This window comes from Periophthalmus magnuspinnatus, chromosome 12 (assembly GCF_009829125.3).
Source record: "Periophthalmus magnuspinnatus isolate fPerMag1 chromosome 12, fPerMag1.2.pri, whole genome shotgun sequence".
Lineage (NCBI taxonomy): Eukaryota > Metazoa > Chordata > Actinopteri > Gobiiformes > Gobiidae > Periophthalmus > Periophthalmus magnuspinnatus.
In genome coordinates, this window is record NC_047137.1 from 3,429,156 (window position 1) to 3,452,017 (window position 22,862).

The 22,862-nt window shown below is 38.9% G+C and overlaps 1 protein-coding gene across 1 annotated transcript; it reads right to left on the minus strand.

The window, feature by feature from the left end:
* Positions 1-1,706: 1,706 nt before the first annotated feature.
* Positions 1,707-19,004, minus strand: sppl3 (signal peptide peptidase 3). The gene is made up of 11 exons (XM_033976155.2): positions 18,482-19,004; positions 12,521-12,598; positions 11,459-11,550; positions 10,699-10,818; positions 10,419-10,497; positions 9,175-9,287; positions 7,331-7,437; positions 6,776-6,939; positions 4,771-4,961; positions 4,568-4,677; positions 1,707-4,140 (listed from the first exon to the last, which is right to left on the minus strand). The coding sequence occupies exons 1-11, from the start codon at positions 18,505-18,507 to the stop codon at positions 4,072-4,074; spliced, it is 1,149 nt and encodes a 382-aa protein (XP_033832046.1). The 5' UTR covers positions 18,508-19,004; the 3' UTR covers positions 1,707-4,071.
* Positions 19,005-22,862: the final 3,858 nt, after the last annotated feature.

The window sequence follows — 22,862 nt, forward strand, 5'->3', positions numbered from 1 at the left end:
CTCTCCATTTTTAGGACCATCTTGCCAAAAATGTCTTCCAAACGATGTGCTAAAATCCCCATGTCCGTGGTGGAATCTGTGCACCTCTGGGCTTCAAAGCAGAGAGCGGCTCATCAGCGGCACCGACCAATAGGTGATGAGGGGCGGGCCCTGCTTGCCTTGACCCCCGCGACCTGTCACAACCCCCCACCACCCACTCTACCAGCAGCAGACCACCAAGTCAACGTCCAGCCCCCCTCCCCATGCAGTCAGTAAGTTAGGTTATCCGTTCCTTTGGACTTCAAACAAAGCTTCAACACACATGCAGAAAATGAAAACCCAACATCACAAGTACTATGGCACTCTGCAAATAAAATCTTGAATGGTTTGCAAATATTGGATCTCAATATTCAACTTGAATATTAACAATGCAAAAATAATGAAAAATAAGAAATGTCATTGTATCTTCTTCTCCAACTAAAACTTGTCTTTTTATTTATTTAGTCAGATTATAACAAAGGAGTATGTTATCTTAGTTAATGCATTTTTTTAATAACTTTGAGAGGTAGTTGAAATGGCAAAGAATTCCTCAAAAAAGGTTACAATGTGTACAATATTTGTACCAGTGTTTAACTAGTAGGCAATAGAAAAACCCAAAAGACACCATGTTAAAAGAGACATCTTGTTACCAAACCCTTAGGCCCCAACTCTGTGTTTGGTAAACAGTGCTTTTCTTCAGTTAATCCTGTCTCATGAATATATTTAGTCAAACGCTGTTGCGACCCAGCAATATTGTCTGTCCATTGATCTGTTATCACTAAGGATCTACAGAGGCTCAGGCAGACAAAAGATTTCACAGTGAAGCGTTAAACTCTGCATTTCTCCCATAGACTATGATTTCTCTATAGTTTTCTCTAAACTCTTGACTCAGCGTCTTTGCTCTGTCATTGAGGCAGCCATTTTCCCATGAAGCTTTTCTCTCTGGTGCCCTGCAGGAACCAATTACCTTCCACTTTGATGAGAGCACGCCTTTCCTTTCAGTGAACTGCCTCATCAAACAACACCCATTTTTCTTTTTATTGATGCAATTGTGAAATGGCTCACTTCCTAGTCACCAAATTTAAAATTCACAAATCCTGGGTATTCTGTGTTTTTGAGTTTAATTTAACTCATGCAGATGTATTCTAATGACGGCTTCATATTGTTTCTGCTTTTTTATCCATGAAGATAGAAACACATAAAGCAGCAGTTTGTCATTAAAAACAGAAACCACATCAGGGGCCCCACATCAGACTTCCCATGTGGTGCTCCAAACGTGTCATCTGTCGCCACCTGCTGGTATGAGCTAAAATCACATCCAAACAAATTAAAACGATGCCTCTACGGACAAAACTTGAAGTGAGCTTTTTGTTATGTACATTTCTTTCAGTGGATTTCGTATTGGTGACGATTTTCATGGTGTATGCTCAATGTCAAGCAATGCCAGAATCGTTTTGTATGTAAACGTTTTATGAACACCATTGACTGTAGACTGAGGAAATATATAAAGCAATCCAAAATTTTAAGAAATATATGTAAATAATTTACTGTTAATGGTCAGATGTGTTCTTCCAACCATCAAAATTTTTAAACTTTAATTTGTGTATTTTCAGCATTGTGTACACAGAAGAGGCTTGCACAAATGCAGCCATCCAAGACATTAAAGTAGGCTGACCCAGAAGCCATGGTACAGTTAAGAGTCATGTTTATTTACATCAGAATCCTGAACAAGGATAAAGAGGACAGGGCACAGGGAGACGGTGTCCGAGATCAAGCGCTTCAGGATTCATGTTTCACTACACAGTTCTTAATTTATTTATTCATCATTTGTCTATACAGAATCCATTCAGCCTTAATATCAATGCATCAACAGAGTAAGGTCCTCAGCTGGATGGGAAAAAATAAAAATAAAGCACTAATGCAAAAGAAAATGTTTACAAACAATGGGGTAAAAACAAATCAACTTTCTAGTAAAAAAATGAACTCAATTTATTTTTCTTGCCATATCATATACCATAAATGTATTTATGCACATATATACTTGCTTTTTAACAGCAAATATGTGTATACATACATGTATATAAAATCAGTGTAATTTCAATCCATAAAGAAGTGAGAGTGTTGTGGTTCCATGATGAGTTTAGACTGCATGGGCTGGATGTCCCAATCGGATTCAGTTATCATTGTCATTACACTGGGAATTTGAGATCAGTGCTGGCCAGTGGCAGTCCTTCTGACCTCAAGTCATGTGGTACCAGCCTGCTGTAGCCCTGTAGGTGCAGTCTGAGAAATCATACACTGTACACTTATCATGCACGGTCAGATAGCATAAAAAAGTTTAAAAAAAGAAAGAATTATTGTCATCCTCACATTGACTTCCTGCCCAGCATTTTTTCCAGTATGTATTAGGTATCGCTTTGCAAGCACCACAAAAAAACAGTGGAGGGACAGAGACAGACTTTGGAAACAATTGATGAACTACATCCAACTGCTTATCACAGAATAGAACAATGTCATGATTTAGATGACCAAATAACTGTCTCCCATTTTCTAAACAGACTTTGTGAACGTCATTTGATCAGACACACCAAACACACACACGCTCAGTGAACACAATTTGTAACTTTGAACCTAACCACAGTAAACTGTATGTGAATCCAAAAACTCACAATAGTCAGGCCTTCATCAGCTGAGGTGAAACACTGACATTTTCAAAGTTCAGATAAGATGCACTGAGCTGTCCATCATGGAACAATGAGTTTGATCTCATCACAGACGATTTGTAATAAGCCTCTAAAATGAGAGGCTTTTAGTGTTTTCATTATAGTTTGTGCAGTAAAACAGTACAAAACTTGCAATGATGAAACATGACATATAAAACCTTAAAATGAACATTCATTTATTTCCAAAAAACACTGTTTATAAGTCCATCTACCCGGAAAAAGACTGGTATAAAACTGGCCATTGAAAGTGTAATCATTAGGTTTTGACATTTGGCATGTCTCATGTTCAACTACATACTCAGGTGTATGGAAACCTGACTATTGTCACTGTTTCAAGCAAGCTCACGTTTTCAAATTAAAACCATTAAAAGAACCACCTTCGCCCCTGCATCACTCACTCACACTCAAGCACTCAACACAAGAGCAGGAAACGCTATCAACCAGTGTAGTTTTTCTCCATAAAAGGGCAGGGACCAATTTAGGAAAAAACATCCTCTAATTGCAGAATTTCAGTCAAAATGGAGCAGGATTGATCTGCTGGCTGGCATTAGTTTCCTGTCCTAATCGTCATGCACCCAAACACAAAACTCAAAAAAAAGTATTGCAAATACATGTGTACAGATATATACAAATAGAGGCGGCCCCTTCAACACTGGGGGCAGCTTAACAATTTAATCATTTCTTTATATGCCAAGAATAAAACTTTTCTAAATAAAATACATAGTTATTTGTGAGGGCTGGGAAAGGGGCAGCAGATGAAAGGTGTTGTCTGATGAAAGGCAGGGGCAAAGAAGGACACACTGGAGGGCCACTCCACCTTTGCACTGTCCTGTACAACAGCAACACTCCATTCGGCTGTGTGTATCACTTTAAATTGTTCCATAATATTAATCATTATAATAATAAGGACAATGACAATGCAAAAAAAAATACAGAAACCCCAGACTGGTCTCACAACTCGAAGTCCACAAAAAGGGGGCAGGACCGTAGAGGTTGTCCGAGTGGTTAACTGATGCAGCAAATATTTAAAAAATTGAGAACGAGGTCTTTTAAATGAGATGAGATGTGATAGAAATCCCGTACAACTAAATGCTTTTGACCATAGTGAGGGCTACAAACAAAATGAGAAAGAAGCAACAATGAGGAAAGTGGGCAAAGTCTGGGTCCGAGGATGAGTTGTGGTCCGCACTGGTGTTCAGAGGGTTTCACAGAAGACTGGCAGAAAGCATGAGTGATGACCATGGCCTCACTGTGTGTGCCGTCTCCCTCTACACCAAATAGAAGGGTCCGCACGTCGCACTTGTCCGCTTGTCTCCACTCCCAAAGAGCATCATACCTCCAGGAAACGCGAGCTGGTCTTTGGGTGGAAGGGTTCCGACCACATGCGCCGCAGGTCTCCCTGTAAAAGGGGAAAAAAATAACAACTTTCTGATACATAGCTCAAGAAAATATGTGGGGAAAAGATCATAGAATGGAAGTATATTGAACATGATATACAGACAATGGATTGTTCACATAAGAGTGATGACCAAAACTCAGTGGTCACACTCGTTCTTCAGTTTTTTACTAATGGTGGATTCACCCCTCATATGAATTAGATGTTTAACACGGACAACAGAAGACGCTTGCCTGCCTTTACTTCCCTTTACATGTTTTGCCATCAATCTGTCAAAGCTAAATGAAAATAATTTAAAATTGTATTAAAACATTTTAAAAAGGACAATGTTTCCTAAACATTGGAGAAATAGTTCAATTGTAACTTGTCCTTCAGCTCTCAACTGTAAAAATTCAATTTTTCAATATTCTTAAATTTCCATGGAGCATACCTTCAGGTAGGCCATGGTAAGCAGAGGCAGCAGGGTGAAGGGCACCAGGTAGAGCAGAGCGGGCTGAGCAGCACGGTGAATCCTAGAGGCCACAGTGGCTGTCAGCAGACCTACAATCAACACATAGCAATTCAATATAACAGTTATGTCTTTTAATCAACACATTGTTCTAATGCCAGCAGAGAGAATCATTCACTACTTACCCACAAAGTAACCAATGAGAGTGCAGTGGAAATAAGAAACCCGCTGCATCCTCCCTGACATGTTGGCAGGCCCTGGCACCTCTCCATTTGCTTGTTTCTTGTAGTTGTCGTATCGCAGGACGAAACATAGTAGCAGTCCTGGCATCACAATGTCACCAATCCCCAGCATTGAGAAGTGACTTCCTGTGGAACTGTACAACACGATATATTCAGGTTGTCATGCTCAAAAAATATTATAATTTTTTTATTATAGTACTTTTAAAAAAGTTTCACATTTTTGCAGCTTATTTATGAGTAATTCTTTTGTCCTTTCAGTACTCACTTTATTTATTAGCAATGATTTTGGTTAATAAATAAGGACCTGGGATTGGTCACTTTGCCTTATCCCTAGCCTAGGAGTATAACAGTACATGTGAGTGTGGTGAACTGTTTTGGCACAGCACTTTCCGTTCAGTCCACGTTTCAATTGTATTTTTCATAATAACTGGGGCATACATTTTTGTGAAATCTAAGGATTTTTATTTAACCTCAATGAACCTTATTTATAGTGATGAAACATATTTTAAGCATATATGTTTAAGGGGGTAAATACTTTTTGCAAGTTATATACTAAACTAACCTCCCAAACCCAAACCCAAAACTAATCCCAATTATGGCTTTAGTGTACCGTTACACCCCTACGTAGCCCAAGCCTTTCATTTTGTACTTTCAGGAGAGGGGGTACCCCAGTTCTCTTCAGCAGTGATGGGTAGGGCTGAGACGAAAGTCTGCACATCCCTTCAAATGGAGCCAATTCAGATGTACACTTCAAACCAAAGGGTAGGAGGAGTTACAATGAAACGCAGAAATATACTGGCAAAATAAATGGAAAAATGTATTGAAAGTTAAATAAAACCTCTCTCTTAAATTGTATAATAGAGTGATGCCTGTTAAACCATTTTCTCACTGCTTGATGGAGCTAATTGAACAGTTGATTACAAGATTGAGTGTGCTGCCTGTACAGTGCCACAGGCTGCTAAGTGGAGCAGCTAAAGTATTCCTGATCCTCTGGGACGTGATTCGCAAATCAAAATGGATATAATGGACATGTGAGTTTGTAGTGGACTTTTCAAAGTACAGGGCTAAAGTTCAACTCATAAGAGCTGTGCGAGTGGCCCATGCAAATCTGCCACTGGGGTAATTTGGTTAAATCCTGTAAAAATGTATCTCAATGTACAAAAAAATTGTTGGGCTAGAAGAATTCTAAAATAACCACTGCACTAGTTCCACAAGGACTGAATAGGCTCTACAGAAACAATACACTACACCAATGTGTACCATTAAAGTGCTAATTTACAAGTGGTGCTAACATATGAAAACAGATTTAATAAATCCCCTGTGTCCTTTATAATCAGTCAGCGTTGCGGTTTCAAACTTCAGATTTCATTATATATTTCTACAAGTGTGCCATAATTAGTTCTTTATATCCCACAGGCTGACACACTACTCCATACAGGATGCACCCTCCAGGTGAGTGGTGATACTGCGCCCTCAGTCAGTTGAGCTTGTTTGACAGAACTCACATATGAACATGAACTAGACTGATGACATCATGGGCACTGGTGTTACAGAGGCCCGTTGCTAGAATCCGGTTGAGCTTACTAAGAAAAATAAGTAGAACATGTATTGTGCATTTCAAATGTTTTATTAAAATTTTCAATAAATCATTTTATTAATAAGTGAGGACCTGACCCAAAAGTGTGTCACAGGTCTCATTAGTCTCTGTTGGTTTTTCTCTAAACCAGATCTTATCCTGGTCCAGAGCAAGAGAGCTGTGTGGAATCTGTTCTCATGGTCACACTGAACTAAACCAAACCTTCTTTTCAGCAACAGAAAACACTTACTTACAAAAACTTGAAACTAAACCGGCTTCTAGCAAGCGGCCTCTCAAGTGCACAGAGTCCTTTGGACCAATAAGCATACACAAACAAAGTCCTCTGAGAATGAACAACTTCATGGGTCTTACCTGGGAAAGACCAATTTTCCTGGTAAAGAGAGACGAGGGACATCTCGGCCCATCCCTGGCCCCAAATGAAGCTTCCGGGACAATACGTCTATGGGATTTTCAGCAGGCTGGGTGGCCACTTTAACCATCACATTACTATTGAAGATATAGGCTGAAAAAAACACCTAGAGCACAAATAATAAGAGTAATTAGTCTCAATACTGTCACTACAAAAAATATATATACACAAAATCAGCAGCCATTAAATCTGTACAGGGGTAAAGGGTAAGAGTGTAGGTGTGTGATATGACTATAGCCAAAATATAGAACATTTCACAACACCCTCCATTTTAGCTCAAGACAAAAGAAAGTTTGACATGTTTCTATTTACTATATTTGCACTAAAACATTCCTATGTATTATTGAAGCATTTTACAATATCTTCACATCACAACCATCTTGTTAAACATGTTGCTGTATTAATATGTGGCTAACAAACACGGTTATGTTTGTAAAAGAAAACGATCATTAGTACAGTATATACATCTGTTGCTGAGGTTTGAGAAAGTGTCATACCCAAAACACATCATAGATGAGCAGCCCCGACAGCAGCAGACAGGATACCTTCAGACTGGGCAGTCGCACAAAGGCAATCATCGCAACACACAACCCCATGGCTAAAGCTGATGGGAACACATATGGAACTCAGTTATTCTCATTTAAAATACAGTATTTAGATCTTTGCTGGACCTACATTATAAAACAAGAAAAAATAAAATTCAAGTTTGTAATAGAGTTGTGTGCTGCTTCATTTGTGCATGTTTCAGTAATCGTGTATGTTTTCTAACTAATGACTATTGTATGTATTGACTCATAACATATAGGTCCCAGAAATTAATGCTGATTAATTAATTAAAATGTTTCCTTGGGAGCACTGGTGCACCTGACAGATCCTCATTACATTCTGTATCCTCTTCTCATTATAAACATGGATTATAGAACATGGAACACACTTAGGTCGCACTTACACTAGGCCTTTTGAACCGTGCCGTGCTCAAACACAATTGTGGAATGTTCTATGGCTTACACTCTCACCTGCACAACCAAAGCGAGCCATGGCCCGGTGACATCATCACATGGCACTGTTTGTTTACATGCTGTGCAACAGTGCTATCACTTTAGCAGAGAAAATAAAATCAGCAGCATGAAATATCTATTAAATAGAGAGGCAGATATGAGTCCTGTTGTGATATGCTCCTCTGCATGACTCTGTCCAGAGTCCTTATTGAAGGTAAGTGCAGATTTGCCGTATGTTTTCGAGCGGAGTTTATTCACTGTTTTCCTTGTATGAGTAACATCAGCGCACCTGACAGGGTTCATATACTAAAGTGGTGTGTGTGCAACATGAGCAACTGTGCCATGCTTTGGTTCACCTCTTCCAACCGGGCCAAAGTCCCAACTGTGCCATGCCTGGGGAAGGTTCTTTTGCACTCACACTGGACAAACGTACCACACTTTAAGGACTATCTGCTTGGACAGGTTTGATTGGGCTAATGTGAACGCACCGTTAAATGATTGTTTTAATTGACAACAAAAAAAAAAGAGAGAGATAATTCTCTTGCCCTCCTGTCTTCCCTGACATCTGTACAGCACGCTAAATCCAGCACAAGATGCTGAGGCCAATGTGCTCAGGTCATGTTTTGATGCACAGAGCAGCATCAAAAAGGAAAAAAAAAATTAGATGCCAAAAAATATACAAAGATTAACTATTAGGTGTCACTCTGCACTATTATTAAACTGCAAAGATCCTTAAAAGCACAGACCTTGCAGACTAGTTTTATAAGTCATTATTTATTTAATAGCTTTTCATGAAGTAAACTCATGGGCTCCTAACTCATTCTGTTTTAACTTAAAGAAAAAGTAAATTCTATAAATAGTATATATGTGTATATATATATATATATATATATATATATATGCGCTATACACTTATAGAATTCTATATTTGTTTTCTTAAACATATATTTGTTTGTCATAAAAATAACTAAAAAAGTTATTTATTTAGCCCTTATTGTTACTTCAATAAGGGTCGGGTTTTGGTGAACCCAAATCACGTTCTAGTGCACTCAAATAAAAATCTTAGGCGCACCGGTGCACCCAACTCTAATTGTTAATCTGGAGCCCTGACTTATGTCTAAACCTTGTGTTACTGGTGCCTTCTGCTGGCTCCCTGTGCTCTGCCCCTGCACACAGTCCTGACCTTCTATGTTGCTTCAATCAGGATTTAATAGAAATGTGCATGGGTAAAGCTGCAGGGATTCTCTACAAATAATTATAAAATGCACCAAACAAAATGCCAAGGTAATGGTGTAGAATATAATAAGGCCAAAATGCATAATATAGCCCCTTTAATACCATACCATCCATGAGCAGCCAGTGTCCAGTCAGCACCCAGATGAGCACCAACATCACAGACAGGGAGAAGGACAGCAGCTCTGCCAGTGTGAAGCGCCCACAGCACCCAAAGGAAATCCTGGAGGAAACACAGGGATGTGATGTCAAAAGCTGTGTTATAGAGTGACATGAAAAAAACAAACAAAAACAAACTACTAAAGAAAAGTGGAACAAAATTAAGGAAAGCATTTTTACACAAAACTGCTTTGTATAATTTGGCTGAAAAATAGAACACTTGGCCTACAATATAAGACTACAATTTAGTGTGGATATTTTGTTTTTAACTATGAGGCACTGTGAAGCTTAAACATAGCCTAATAATATGATCTGGCGCTTCGCAACACAAGGTTCACCTTCAACAGTAAATGAAAATTGGTGTCATTTATAACTGAAATTTGACTAGCTTCAACTGGCAAATTGCAAACACTGCAGATATTTAGGTAGTATCATGTCTATGAAAGTACCCAGTCTCGGTGCAAATTGCAAATCTAATACTTGTGGGAAAATGGCAATTAGATATTTTTCCAAATGTTTCAGCCCTGGTGTCTTTACCACAGCAGACAATGTTTGTGGAGTGTCTTGCTCAAGGGTACTCCATATACAATGAAGTAATGGGATTCAAACTGTACACCTTCCAGTAGATGGGCAACCAGCTACAACCGCCCTACATTATTGGTCTTTGTTAAGAAGACAAAGGTTGTGAAAAGTGATAGGCTTGTAACAAAAGATGTTTGTCACAACCAATAGATGATGGGTGGGTTACTTTAGTGTCAATTTCAAAATTCTTCAATACTACTTAAGACCAAAAAAATGTTTGGACTGAAATGCAATGTAGTATTGGGAAAAATGTGTTGTCAGTTGTAAAAAGTTGCACCCCGACTTTTGAACATAAGCTTTTAAAACCATAAATAGGGAGGAATTGGGAGCATGTTAAAATACTTCCATCAGTGTCATCACAACTCAACTCAAAGAGAGTTGAAAATTCAAAATATTGCGCTACAAAAAGTGGGAAAAATAAAGGATACTATGAAACCTGAAGTACAGTAAGGATGATTACAATGCAAATGAGTCAATTGTGTATTTATGTCATTGTGTATGAATGACTTTGTCAAAACAGCGTCTTATTGAGGCATGTAGGTTTGAGCCCAAAGCAGCAACAGAGGAAGTGCACACCAATTATAAGTTACAAACATTTCCTGGTAAGACTTACTTGTTTTGTGGGGCACAGGGTCGAGTCAGATACTGGCACATTGGCAACAGGAGGAATGCAAATGCAATTGTTGCAAGAACTGTGGATAAGCACAAAGCACACCAACAACAAATACTTGTGTCAGTTACCGTGATCGAGCTTATGGCCTTTACAACATAGGAATATGTGAAAGCACCAAAAAGGCTTGTCCCTGTGTGTAGCCACTAAACAGAAATGAGCAGGCTCATAACACTTAATTGGTACTTAGTGCTCTTCTGTAATGGTTGACATCAGTAGTTACCTGCAGTGCAGATGGTGAACACCACCTGTACAGAGTCAAAGAAGAAGAACATGACTAGCAGAGACACAGACGCTCCGATTGGTAGGAACAGGGCCTGTGTTGAATCTATGGTCTGAATACCTGTGAACAGATGCAAAGATGCACAAGGGTTAATACCAAACTCCACATCAAGTTTCAAACTGCCCTCGACCATTCAATTTCATAATAAAACATACATTTCCATGAAATCGTTTTGGTATATCTAGACACATTCTTATATTACATAATGTCATATTCTTATATTATATAATGTCATATTGAAAGCCATTTTATTTATCTATTTTTTTTTTCTTGAATAGTGGTTGATCAGTGAGGAAAGAATTTTTGTTTACCCATATCACTCAGCCATACCACACTGCAGCAATACTAGTATTGATCTTTTTGTTTTTATTGTTTGTCAGGATTAATCAATTCTACCAGTAATCATGATGCAATTGTATACTCAACTAAAAGATTATTTATGTCACAGAGTTGTGGTTGAACAGTATATCGCAGAATAAAGGTATGGTATTCTACAAGGCATTTTTTTCAGTATCAGTAATCCTGAAGTAAATTGCAATGTACAGTTTCATATTAATTCTAACGCCAAAATCTGACATTGTGTCATCCCTTTTTGTCTTTGTCCCAACCAAATAAATGCATTTGGGAGGCAGTAGACTGTGGCTAGATCCAAAGCAGAGCCTAATTGGTGATAAGTGGCTTTGTTTAGCATGAAACTCACTGTTGTTTGTGTTGCTGTTGTTGAAAGACCCTGTTGTGGTGGGATTCCCATCTTTATCCTTCTCCTGGTTCTCACAGTCCATGTTTAATGATCTGATAAGAGAAAGGAGAGAGAGACACTTCAGTAATCAAGATCAAAATCACAAGACCAGAGTTTGTTATCAAAGAACCTTGTATTCATAAGCACTACATTTTATGAATCAAACAGCAGACTATACATTCATTGTTAGTGTCTAGAATTATTTTAATATAATACAAATACTATCAAGAATCACTTCAACTTAACTTTACTATTTAACCATTTCCCCTTCAAGTCATTCTGATACATTTTGAGGCGCAAGAAAAATAATACAATTCTGCTAATGAGCCAAATATAAACATCACATTTTAATAAATTACAGCACAACTAGTGTAAAGTGTTTTAGTTCATTTGCTTTAATGGTTTACAGCTCAGAATTTTTATTCTGTGAAAATAAGAATTGTGGCTTGTAAGGAGAACAGTCTTAGTCTTAATACAAGCTGCTAGAGGAAATCCACTATCATAATTTTCCTTTTTGGATGAGGATTTGATTATTCATTTGGATTATTTCTTTTCCTCCTGAGTCTGACTCTCCTCTATCTATGTTACATGTCTGTGTCCGGGTTGATCTCCCTCATCTCCAGCAGCAGTAGCGACAGACAGTAGCTCCTCCTCACACTCCCCTGTTCTTACAGACACACAGCGAGTGTGTATCAAATCATGACACCTGTATCTAATGATTCCATATTATATCAAATATCTTTGCAACCTTAATGTTTACCTATATCTAACCAAATTATAACAACGTATCTGTATTCTTCAATTTAAAGTGATAATATGTAACCTTCTGGAGGTGGCACATTCACCTGCATGGTTTCATAGAAAAAGAACGTTAAAACTGTACTTCGGAACATTCTCCATGTAGACAGACGAGTTTTATGCCATAATTTAGTACATACATTTTATGACAAAGACTATTGAGCATGATTATGACATTATTTTTGCAGGTAAAGTCACTAGTAAATATGAAATCTAAAAACATACCTGAAGCTGCCATAGACGATGAGGAGGATGGAGATGAGGAAGGTAGACACCTGGCTGGAGTCCACCAGGGAGTACGCCCTGAGAGACACAAAACACAAAGATGTTCATTCATCCAATCCTCCTGATACAATATAACACAACACCAACAACAATGGACATACGTGCACAGTTACTTTATCCTACAATAGATAACTAAACATTGCTACCAATGACATTTGCTAACTACTAATGACTTTAATTTTAAATAGTGTCATTTATAGCTACACTCAGAGTAAGATGGGAGTGTGTTTGTGAATGTTGTTTAATATTCTCAGGTTATTTAGAATGTAGGATTAAAAGGTCCTATAACTGATGCAAAATTGACTCTTGTGAGCTTTGGGCCAAGTTAGAATGTTGTTACCTCCTCAAAAACATAACTGTTGTGTTTTGTTTCATTCACAAAACAAAACACAAAAAGCAATTCCAGGGCTGAAATTATCCAAATGTTTCTAGTGAAGGTGTATGAAATAGAAATAGACAGACATATCGGTTGGCAGATATATCGGTGGCCAATATTTGCCCTTTTTGGCTGATATTTCGTTTTGGTCAATCTGCTGCCTAAAAATACACACAAAGCTTTACATTAACACTATAGTGTTACTAAATTACATAATTTGGGGAAAATAATTAAAATAGGCACAAAATATCAGCAGAGCTTATCAGCCATCAGTTGCTCTACATTTTAAACAATCTGTATCGGCATCAGCCATGAAAAAAAAGTATGGAGTTTACAAGGTAACTTCCTGTATTATCACATGACATCACCAGGTGGAAGAGTGCTTTCTGTTTGAGAGAAGAACTCAGCCTAAATATGCAGGGTTTGTGTGTTAAAACTGTGTGAATGAAACCAAAAACATTTTCGGGCATGTTTTTGATGAGGAAACAACATTATCACATAGATCAGAAAATAGCATAATATGGACCCTTTAAAACAAGAAAATCCACATTTTTGGATTTTCTTTCTATGTGTTTTGTGGATTTGGAGAAGGCATTCGACCGTGTCCCTCGTGGTGTTCTTTGGGGGGTGCTCCGGGAGTATGGGGTCCGGGGCCCTTTGCTAAGGGCTGTCCGGTCCCTGTATGACCGGAGCAGGAGCTGTGTTCGCATTGCTGGCAGTACGTCAGACCTGTTCCCGGTGCATGTTGGACTCCGCCAGGGCTGCCCTTTGTCACCGGTTCTGTTCATTATATTTATGGACAGAATTTCTAGGTGCAGCCAGGGGCCAGAGGGGGTCTGGTTCGGGAACCACAGGATTTCATCTCTGCTGTTTGCGGATGATGTTGTCCTGATGGCTTCTTCGAGCCAGGACCTGCAGCAGGCACTGGGGCCGAGTGTGAAGTGGCTGGGATGAGAATCAGCTCCTCCAAATCTGAGGCCATGGTTCTCGACCAGAAAAAGGTGGTTTGCCCTCTCCGGGTGAGTGGTGAGTCTCTGCCTCAAGTGGAGGAGTTCAAGTCGAGTGGGAAGGATGGAGCGGGAGATTGACAGGCGGATCGGTGCAGCGTCTGCAGTGATGCGGTCGCTGTATCGGTCCGTTGTGGTGAAGAAGGAGCTGAGCCGGAAGGCGAAGCTCTCGATTTACTGGTCAATCTACGTTCCTACCCTCACCTATGGTCATGAGCTCTGGGTAATGACCGAAAGGACAAGATCGCGGATACAAGCGGACGAAATGGGCTTCCTCCGCAGAGTGGCTGGGCGCACCCTTAGAGATAGGGTGAGGAGCTCAGTCACACGGGAGGAGCTCGGAGTAGAGCCGCTGCTCCTACACATTGAGAGGAGCCAGCTGAGGTGGCTCGGGCATCTGCTCAGGGTGCCTCCTGGACGCCTCCCTAGGGAGGTGTTCTGGGCATGTCCCACCGGGAGGAGGCCCCTGGGAAGACCCAGGACACGCTGGAGGGACTATGTCTCTCGGCTGGCCTGGGAACGCCTTGGGATCCCACCGGAGGAGCTGGAGGACGTGTCTGGGGTGAGGGAAGTTTGGGAGTCCCTGCTAGGTCTGCTGCCCCCGCGACCTGGCTCCGGATAAGAAAATGGATGGATGGATGGAAAACAAGAAAATGGGAAGGAACGAAACTTGTAGACATGGACTAACATAAACAAACTGTACTGAATTACTTAAATTGTTCATATAATGCAGAGAAAAAACATGTTTATTAGTAATGGTCTTTTATGTACGCCTTGCTAATTTGGTAATTTGCAACAACAGCTTAACAGACTCCAAGGTAATGTACTGTACCAAAATGCATGAAGGAAAAGGTTACTACAAAAATTTTGATAAATAAGCATGTGATTCTCCAACAAGCATTTATCTAGTTTTGTTTGGCAGAATTTCACATATGATACATTTGACTAGACTTTCAAAATTCTAGGATCATACCAGTCTAGATGTTTTTGTACTGTACACTGTATTGGTTTACAATCTGCAGTAAATTATGACAGGTTTCTAGTGCCAGGATACAGTAATAGACAGATACAGAGAGTCTTCCTCTTGGCATCACTGACAGAACATAGTAGGAGCTCACAAAAATGTCTCTGCCTTACGCTGGTCAAGCAACTTCATTTCCAAACTCCCACCAGATGTACTAAAAAAGTACAACTGGAAATCACAAAGGCTTTGGTGACATCACAGACATGCCCCTCTCTGAATAGGCAATTGATAGAAGCTCCAAGAAATGACATGAATATGAAGGAAAAGGTCTTTGATGGTCAGCCTGAAATCAATACCTTAGTAGTTTGCAGTATTGAGACCTGTTCTAATGCAATATTGGTTTTCTTAGCAGAATATGGTTAGTGAGCTGATTTCTGATCAATTAAAACAATGTCCTATTCATATTTCATGTTTTGATATAGAAATAAAGTCTCCCATCTTGACAATTACTAACAGACTTTCTAGGATAGGAGGGATGACATGTGGCTTGCTGCCGAAACTAGACACAAACACTTTAGCTTCAGTCTCGATCTTGTTTTTTTTTTAATACACCTATGTATCAGGTGCACACAGCCTTTAAACTTTTCTACACATTCTAAATATACCTTTTGGGATTTCAACCTGTAAAGTTGAATAGCCTACCCAATATCCCCAGCCTATATAAAACAACAACAACCTTGTTCTCAATACACACAGTTGCTAATGATGTCAGAGCTACTGTCAACTGCACAGGGCGAGAGATAGACGGCTGCTTCAACTCGCCGCCCGCCACACAGCTAATTCATATTCTAGAACCGAACGGGTTAGTCAGAATTCTCTGCACAGAAGCCTGGAGAACATGGGTGCTATAGATGAATGGAACATTTAAAAACAAAATACAATCCCGGACTGTTGAGGCCTGGATGGCAGCCCAAATTGCCATAAGACGCCCTTGTTCGCTAAGAGACTAGGTTTTCAATAACATAATTCCAATAACCACCTCCATCAACCAATTGAAAGCATGACCTGACCACTAAGACCCAGGTCACCAGGCAACAATAAGGACTTCTCTTTTCTGCTATGGAAGAGTGCATGTCAAAAATAACATCTCACTCGTCTTTCCTAACACACTTTGAGTGAGATGGTGACTCACAGGCTTTGATCACTGTTGCTTGTATTTACAGCAGCTTACAGTAGGCACTGGGTGGGCACCTCCGCCTGGGAATTAACTTTTATCTGCCTCCACTTTCTGATCCAATTATGGCCATAGTACCATGGACTGCTTCATGACCAAGGACATCGTTTCCAATGAGACCTTGTGGTGTATATGAATACAGCCAAAGAATCTCAAGATCTAATTTGTAACTCTATACTTTAGAAGGATTTCCGTACAGTAAAAAAACAAAACAAAAGATACTCTCCCAAAATGGGAACTCTGCCAACTCTGTTGTTCTGTGTTTCAAAAATATTTAGGAGAAATACTGAAATTACTTATGCATATACATCAGACTTTGTACAGAAATATTAACAGCTATGCTTCAAAGTGTTATCCCTGCAAAAGTACTACACAAAATCAACTCTGCCTTATAAGATCACAGGCTTATGTTAAGTGATGGCTTTGCTCTGGGCAAGAGCAACAGGTGCTTCAGTAATCCATCAGATTCGAGCGACTCAATGTGGTGCTCTAAAGCAGCTGAATCGTGATCATTGAATACATATATGCGTAAATGACCTGTATGAAATCGTTATCAAGCCTTTCATTTGTATAGAAAATAGTCCAGTTTAAAATACAAATATTAATGGAAGAAAAAGTAAATGTATTAAAATGAAGATGTAATTTTCTGTCAATTACAGTCAGTTATTGTGATTAGCTTCAGAATAATGATTTTTTCTTGTAGTCATTGCATTTTTCCTGCTAGGAAAAGTTAGCATAGCATAATCTTCCTATAACTTCTGCATCCTGTAAATTATCTACAAAAGTTGGCAAATTTGCATTAATGACCTAATAATGAAATGCTTTGGATTGAATATGTCAAAATGACTACATTTTTAAAGCCCCATGGAAAATCCTCCATTCAAACAGCAAACTTACACAATATGAGCTTTTACAAGCAGCTAGTAAAGTTTAAGAAAGGAAGAGAAACTAAGGGAAAACAACTCCCTTGACACGACTAGCAGATGGTGACATACAGACACCTACCACAGCACAGAAACCAGAGACACTCAAACTGTATATTCAGAACTTATACATCACGCTCCCTCTAGTGAAGTACTCTCTGGTATCAAAAGTTAGCTTCAAACCACCATATACAAGCCTAAATTGTGTTTGCATTAAAAAAAAATCCATCAACTGATCAAGCAAGTGTGACCACATACCAAAGGAACACATCTAATAATAATAATGATATGACAGTTCGAACTAGGACAAACCCACACCCTTGCCAACTGAGGTTGAACTTGAATCCTAATCATGGTAACAGGTTGTTTGTTATCAAATGGCACATGAAGTGTCAATAAGCTGCAGTTTTACTAAAGATGTAGGATCTTTTGTGGCATGCTAATTAAAATAGCTGTGTTCGGAATTGTTTTCTTCATTGTCCTTTGGCCTTTTAAAACACATCGTCTCAAACTAATATGGAATGTAAGCAAGAGAATGCTGTCCTGGGTTTGCAAATATGCCCTGGTACTGTGTGGCCCTCTGATTGACTTGAGGCATTGCTTAAATGGTTCTTCAGTTCTGTTTGTTACCCAAGAGACAGATCACGTTTCGTTTAATTATTATTAATAATAATAATATGCCTCATAACTTTTCATTCACGGGCACATCAGTGCAGTTGTGCGTTTTTGTCGCATTTCCAGCTGATAACCCGCTGCCATCTATAGGAATGAGCCATAAAAGTCAACCGTCATGATGCAGACACAGAGACTAACATTTCCATTCTCTATAGTCCGTTTCATTCAAACATATTACAGCGATTGTACATCTGGAGCTTTGTTTTGTATGCCGTGGGTTAACGAGAATTGCCATCTTTAGCTATGTCATACAGGAAAATGTGCTACTTTGTCTGCCCAAACCTTAAGTGCAACCTAGATGTATGGCCATTTTTCCCTTACTAAACATCTTTTGCGTGTTTGGGCCATTTCCAAAGTGACCATACATATTACCTTTTCCATCCCGTTAGCATGTTAACTAGCTCAATAGCATTTTACCACAAAAGCACCATTTCAGTAGACCAGACGGTAGCTGGATAACGTTAGCATCAGCTGTTGCGTCTGATTAGCCTCCGTTAGCCTAAGCTGTTAGCATTACAAACGCTGCAGGAAATCTTATTTAACTCGGTTGTCATTTCTTTTTTATTTTAAATGAAACTATAAAGTAAGCGTTCTATGCATTGTTTTTGTAAAGCAGCATATCACACAATGTAATAAGCGAGCTCTGTCAACTAGGTTCACCAGTAGCCGCTGCTAGCGCTGTGCAGCTACTCCACAGCAGCACCAGCCCCGTGCGCACTCACCAAGATGAGTAGCCCTGCTCCGCCATATCGCCGAAAACAGAGGCTCCGCGACTGTGGCTAACACAGATTCGGGTCCCAGTGACAACCGGCTGGGATCAAGGAAAGGGTTTTGCTTTTCCTACACACTCCGTCTTCCTACCAGGCAGTTTTAGGTAGTAACATGATTATACATCCCGGCTGCAGCTAGTAGTAATCACTAGCTGTGTTGCGATTGAAACGGGAACGGTGGTTTGCTGTCGGTAGGTGGACAAGACAAAGCACCCCGAGAAAAAAAACACTGGTGTTATTTTCGTCGGTTCGCTAATGTCCTGTCGTCACCCCAGCCGAGAAGGCCTGGTTTCCAACTATGCTACGCCCGTTGTAAATCCATATTCAGCCTTTAATGGCCTGGATAAATGTCGTGTAGTCCTCAGTCTGCACCCCTCGCTATTATGGAAGACGTTCAGCTTTGTTTTCTATGGCGAGAGCGTCACGGGAGCGCGCACAGTCACCCTGCTGTAGGTTTACAAGTAGAACGTGCACTGAAACGCCTGAATTTGTTTTTTTCTAGCTGGCAGTGTAGCGCATTCAAAACACTGAGCATATTGTTAGTGGTGTGAAAGAAGACTAGCTGCACGCGAGATTATATATAATATGAAATCTATCATACTCAAACGCATGCTTTAGCATCCAGCATTTGGAAATTGTGATGCTTTACTTTCACATAATCTGTTTAAAATATAACAATGAGTTTTCAAATTAGCTATAGACCTTCAGCTACATTTTCTTTCAACTTGAGCTGCTGACTTCTGCAAAGGTGCACTACAACTTTTCTGGTGTAGGATACCAGTTCAGCTGTTATTGTTGTACAAGGAATATTCTACAGTATGGCAGTATAGAGATTTATCATCTTCAGTGAGAAAAGCAGGTGGCCCTACCAGGCCACTTTTCCATGCATAGTAATCTCTGTAGACAAGCAGGTTGCGGGCCTTCCACCAAAAATGACCAACATAAATCGGACATGCTTCTGCATAATATAAGAATAGCATAATCTAATCTCTGCATTTATATAAAAATGTTGATCTAGTCATTTAAATTGACGTCATTAAAGAAACCTGGACAAAGAAATTTGTTATTTAAGCCTACAGTACAGACAGAACCATGCTCCTTTTTAGGGTGGCGATGGGGTTTAAAAGGCTGGCGGGATTTCCACTACTAGTATTATGAGAGTGTGTGGGGATTATAGAAGTCTGCAATGAGCTGCTATTCTTACAGATTATGCACAATCTGTTCTTAGCCGCTAGGAGAACACACTTTCAACCACAAGCGGTCCAACCAAGCATTTACAAATAAAATGGTAGCATTACAAATAAAATGTGACTCAGATCAGTTTTATGACCCCTGAAGAGTACAAAAGAGGGCATGACTAAATCCAAAGTTGTCATATTATGACACAGTATTTATATATATGTCTTCCTGAAAAAAAACAACACATATGTTGCTAAAGGCTGAAAAGGTCTGATAGTCTGAATGTGACTTGTGTCCTGTCAGTGACTAGATTTATATTTGATATCACATTTGCGTAAATCTGATATGAAGAAATCAGAGTCAGGTCGTTCAATAGACTGGCTGTTCACACCATCATGAAAAAAGTCAGATTTGAGCTACTTTAGACTTAAAAGTGAAGGAAGCCTTGAGCCATCTGCTGTGAGACAGTCACTATGTGAATTGTTGTTTGGAATATTGTACAGTAAATAGTAAAAGAAAAATTCAAATATGTCAATTGGACAAAAAGTTGTAGGAGCTTTCCAGTTGACAGATTTGAATTTTTCTTTTACTATGAATCATACCTGGAAAACTGAGGAATTGCACAGACATTGTACAGTAAATATTACTGTGTAATATGTAATATATTACACAGTAATATTTACATATAGTTTATAGATGAGAAAATTCAACATTAACAGGGCATATTTAAGGAAATATGTATATAAATTATTCCATGTGTTTGATGTTTACAAATAAAAAAAAATATATGTATTTGCTAGTAAAACTCCATGAAACAAAGCATCTAGTGTGCTACAGTTTGAAACTAATAACTCTGAGTTTGAGTGCTCATAGGGGTGTGAACAAGCAACACTGAATAAACAATGAACTGCAAAATGTTAAGTGGCTTTGGGAAAACAGCCGCACTTATGACAAACCCATGCCAATTAAGCTTCTATGGACTAAAAGTCATTTAGCTATAGTTTAGCTTACACCTAGTGCAAGTCATGTCATCAGGGGTGGAAAGCAAAGCAACTGATGCTTTGTTCACAAGTTGTTGTTATGCAAGCATTATGGAGGGGTCATGTAGTGTGTAAATGATTTCTGACATAACTCTAAGAAAGCCAACAAATAACGTTACTGTCCATAAAAATGTTATGTAACACAAGCCACAGTTCATGTAGTTGTCTGTATAATTCTTTAAGCATCTTTGCAATACAGTATATTTAGCATCCAATTACTTTATTGTACTACTACAACCTTTATAACAAAAACCTACTATTAATATTTTAAGCCTTATTAAACATACCTTGGCTCTGTGGAAGATATAGGCCTAACCATCTGAAGGACACACTGTATTGAGTAAAGGTCTGTGGCCATTCCATTAAAACATGTTTGAAATATGAAACATTAGCAAAAAAAAAAGTTTGAACAGTACTGGTCATAATTTATTTAACCCATTAAGTCTGACCTCTCGGATCAAGAGTTAAATGTTTATGAACTGACACATATGTATAAAGCTAATGTAATACCTTCATGTAATCACTAGATGGCAATAATTCCTCATGGTGAGGTATTCAATACTGCTGATGTAAAGACATCAGGCTATAAAACTTAAACGACCAATAAATAAATAAATAAATAAATTCTATGACATTGATTATTTAATTTTTATTTATTTTATTTTTTTTAATACAAATGTTGCTATGTTATGCTGTCAAGATCTACAGCTGGATGTTTCAAGCATGTTTTTGAAACAACATCCTAGGCTTTGTAAATTGGGTATTTGTTTAAAATGTAGTTATAGACTTAGTAGACTAGTTAACAAATACTACACACTAAAAATTATTTTTTCATGTTTCCTCCTTTTCATGAAAACCTGGATCATGTCTGACTAGTCAGTGTGCTTACACACAGATATACTGACATGCAGTTACTCACTCTCATGTTCATTTGCCCATGTATGTATGTATGACTTTGGTTGCCAATCAACCAAGAAAATGCCAAGGGACAAATAACTGGTGAACTGACAAAAAACTGGTGGAAACTGAAATTACAGCTCCAAAATGGCAATGCTGGATGCTGATCATATTTCATCAGACAATTATGAAATTACTGATAAGCATACCCCCCCCATGCAGAGTCCGGGGTACATGACCGTTTGAAGCCTTCCCCCAGGGCACCAGGGTACTGTGGGATCCGGGAGTGCTGACACTGTTAGCACGGCTGATATGGGAGCCTGATCAAAGCTAGCTCATTCTGCCTGACTGATTTCCACAGGATTAGGGATTAAGGAGACAGGAAACTGAGAGAGGCACAGAGACAATTGCAAAAAGATACAAAACATATGAAACTTATGAGGAAGGACTGGGATACAGACCAAAGAGCCATGAGAAACTGTTTGAAATCTTTAAAGATACACATTAGTAATTATCATCTGCTACATTTTTTGCACAGGACATTGTTTTAGGAATATTAGGATACCTTTGCTTCATAAACATTTTAGCATCATAATTTTTTCCAAATTTTTACAATTTAACCAGAAAGTAAACGGTCAGTCAGGGCCATTTGTATCATTGCCTCTGAACATTCATCACAAGGAAGCAAACTAAAAGATGTGACATTTAGAATACAGCTCTCATCCATGTAACTTGAAAGTGGCAAACACGTCACAACAATTTGCCAGATTGTATTACTGATGTAAAGCAATGTCCTCCATCTCAGCATCTATCACTGTACTCTTTGCTGTGTACTTGGCATGCCATTCTAAACTATCAACATTGTACAGTTGTACAATAAACAGAAAATTAAGTTTAATGTTACAATTCAGTGAATGAAATGAAAGCTGTGGAAATCTACAGTAGCACATACTTCAGACAACAATGTTGTCGATGGATAGGTTGAGGTGGATATTCTCATAATATTGGCATTTGAAGGTGAAAAGTCAATAGGAACTATTGACTGTAAGCATAAACACTGACCTAGTTTACAGGCAAAAGCTGTTGTCTAGTGGTGTCCAGTTGACTGTCAAATCGTGTTCCCATAGCAGATCTAAATGTGATTCTATTTGGGTTTAGGACTCTGCATGAGGAATTGAGTGCATCCCTTGTGTATAGTAATGGCATGTGGAGATGAT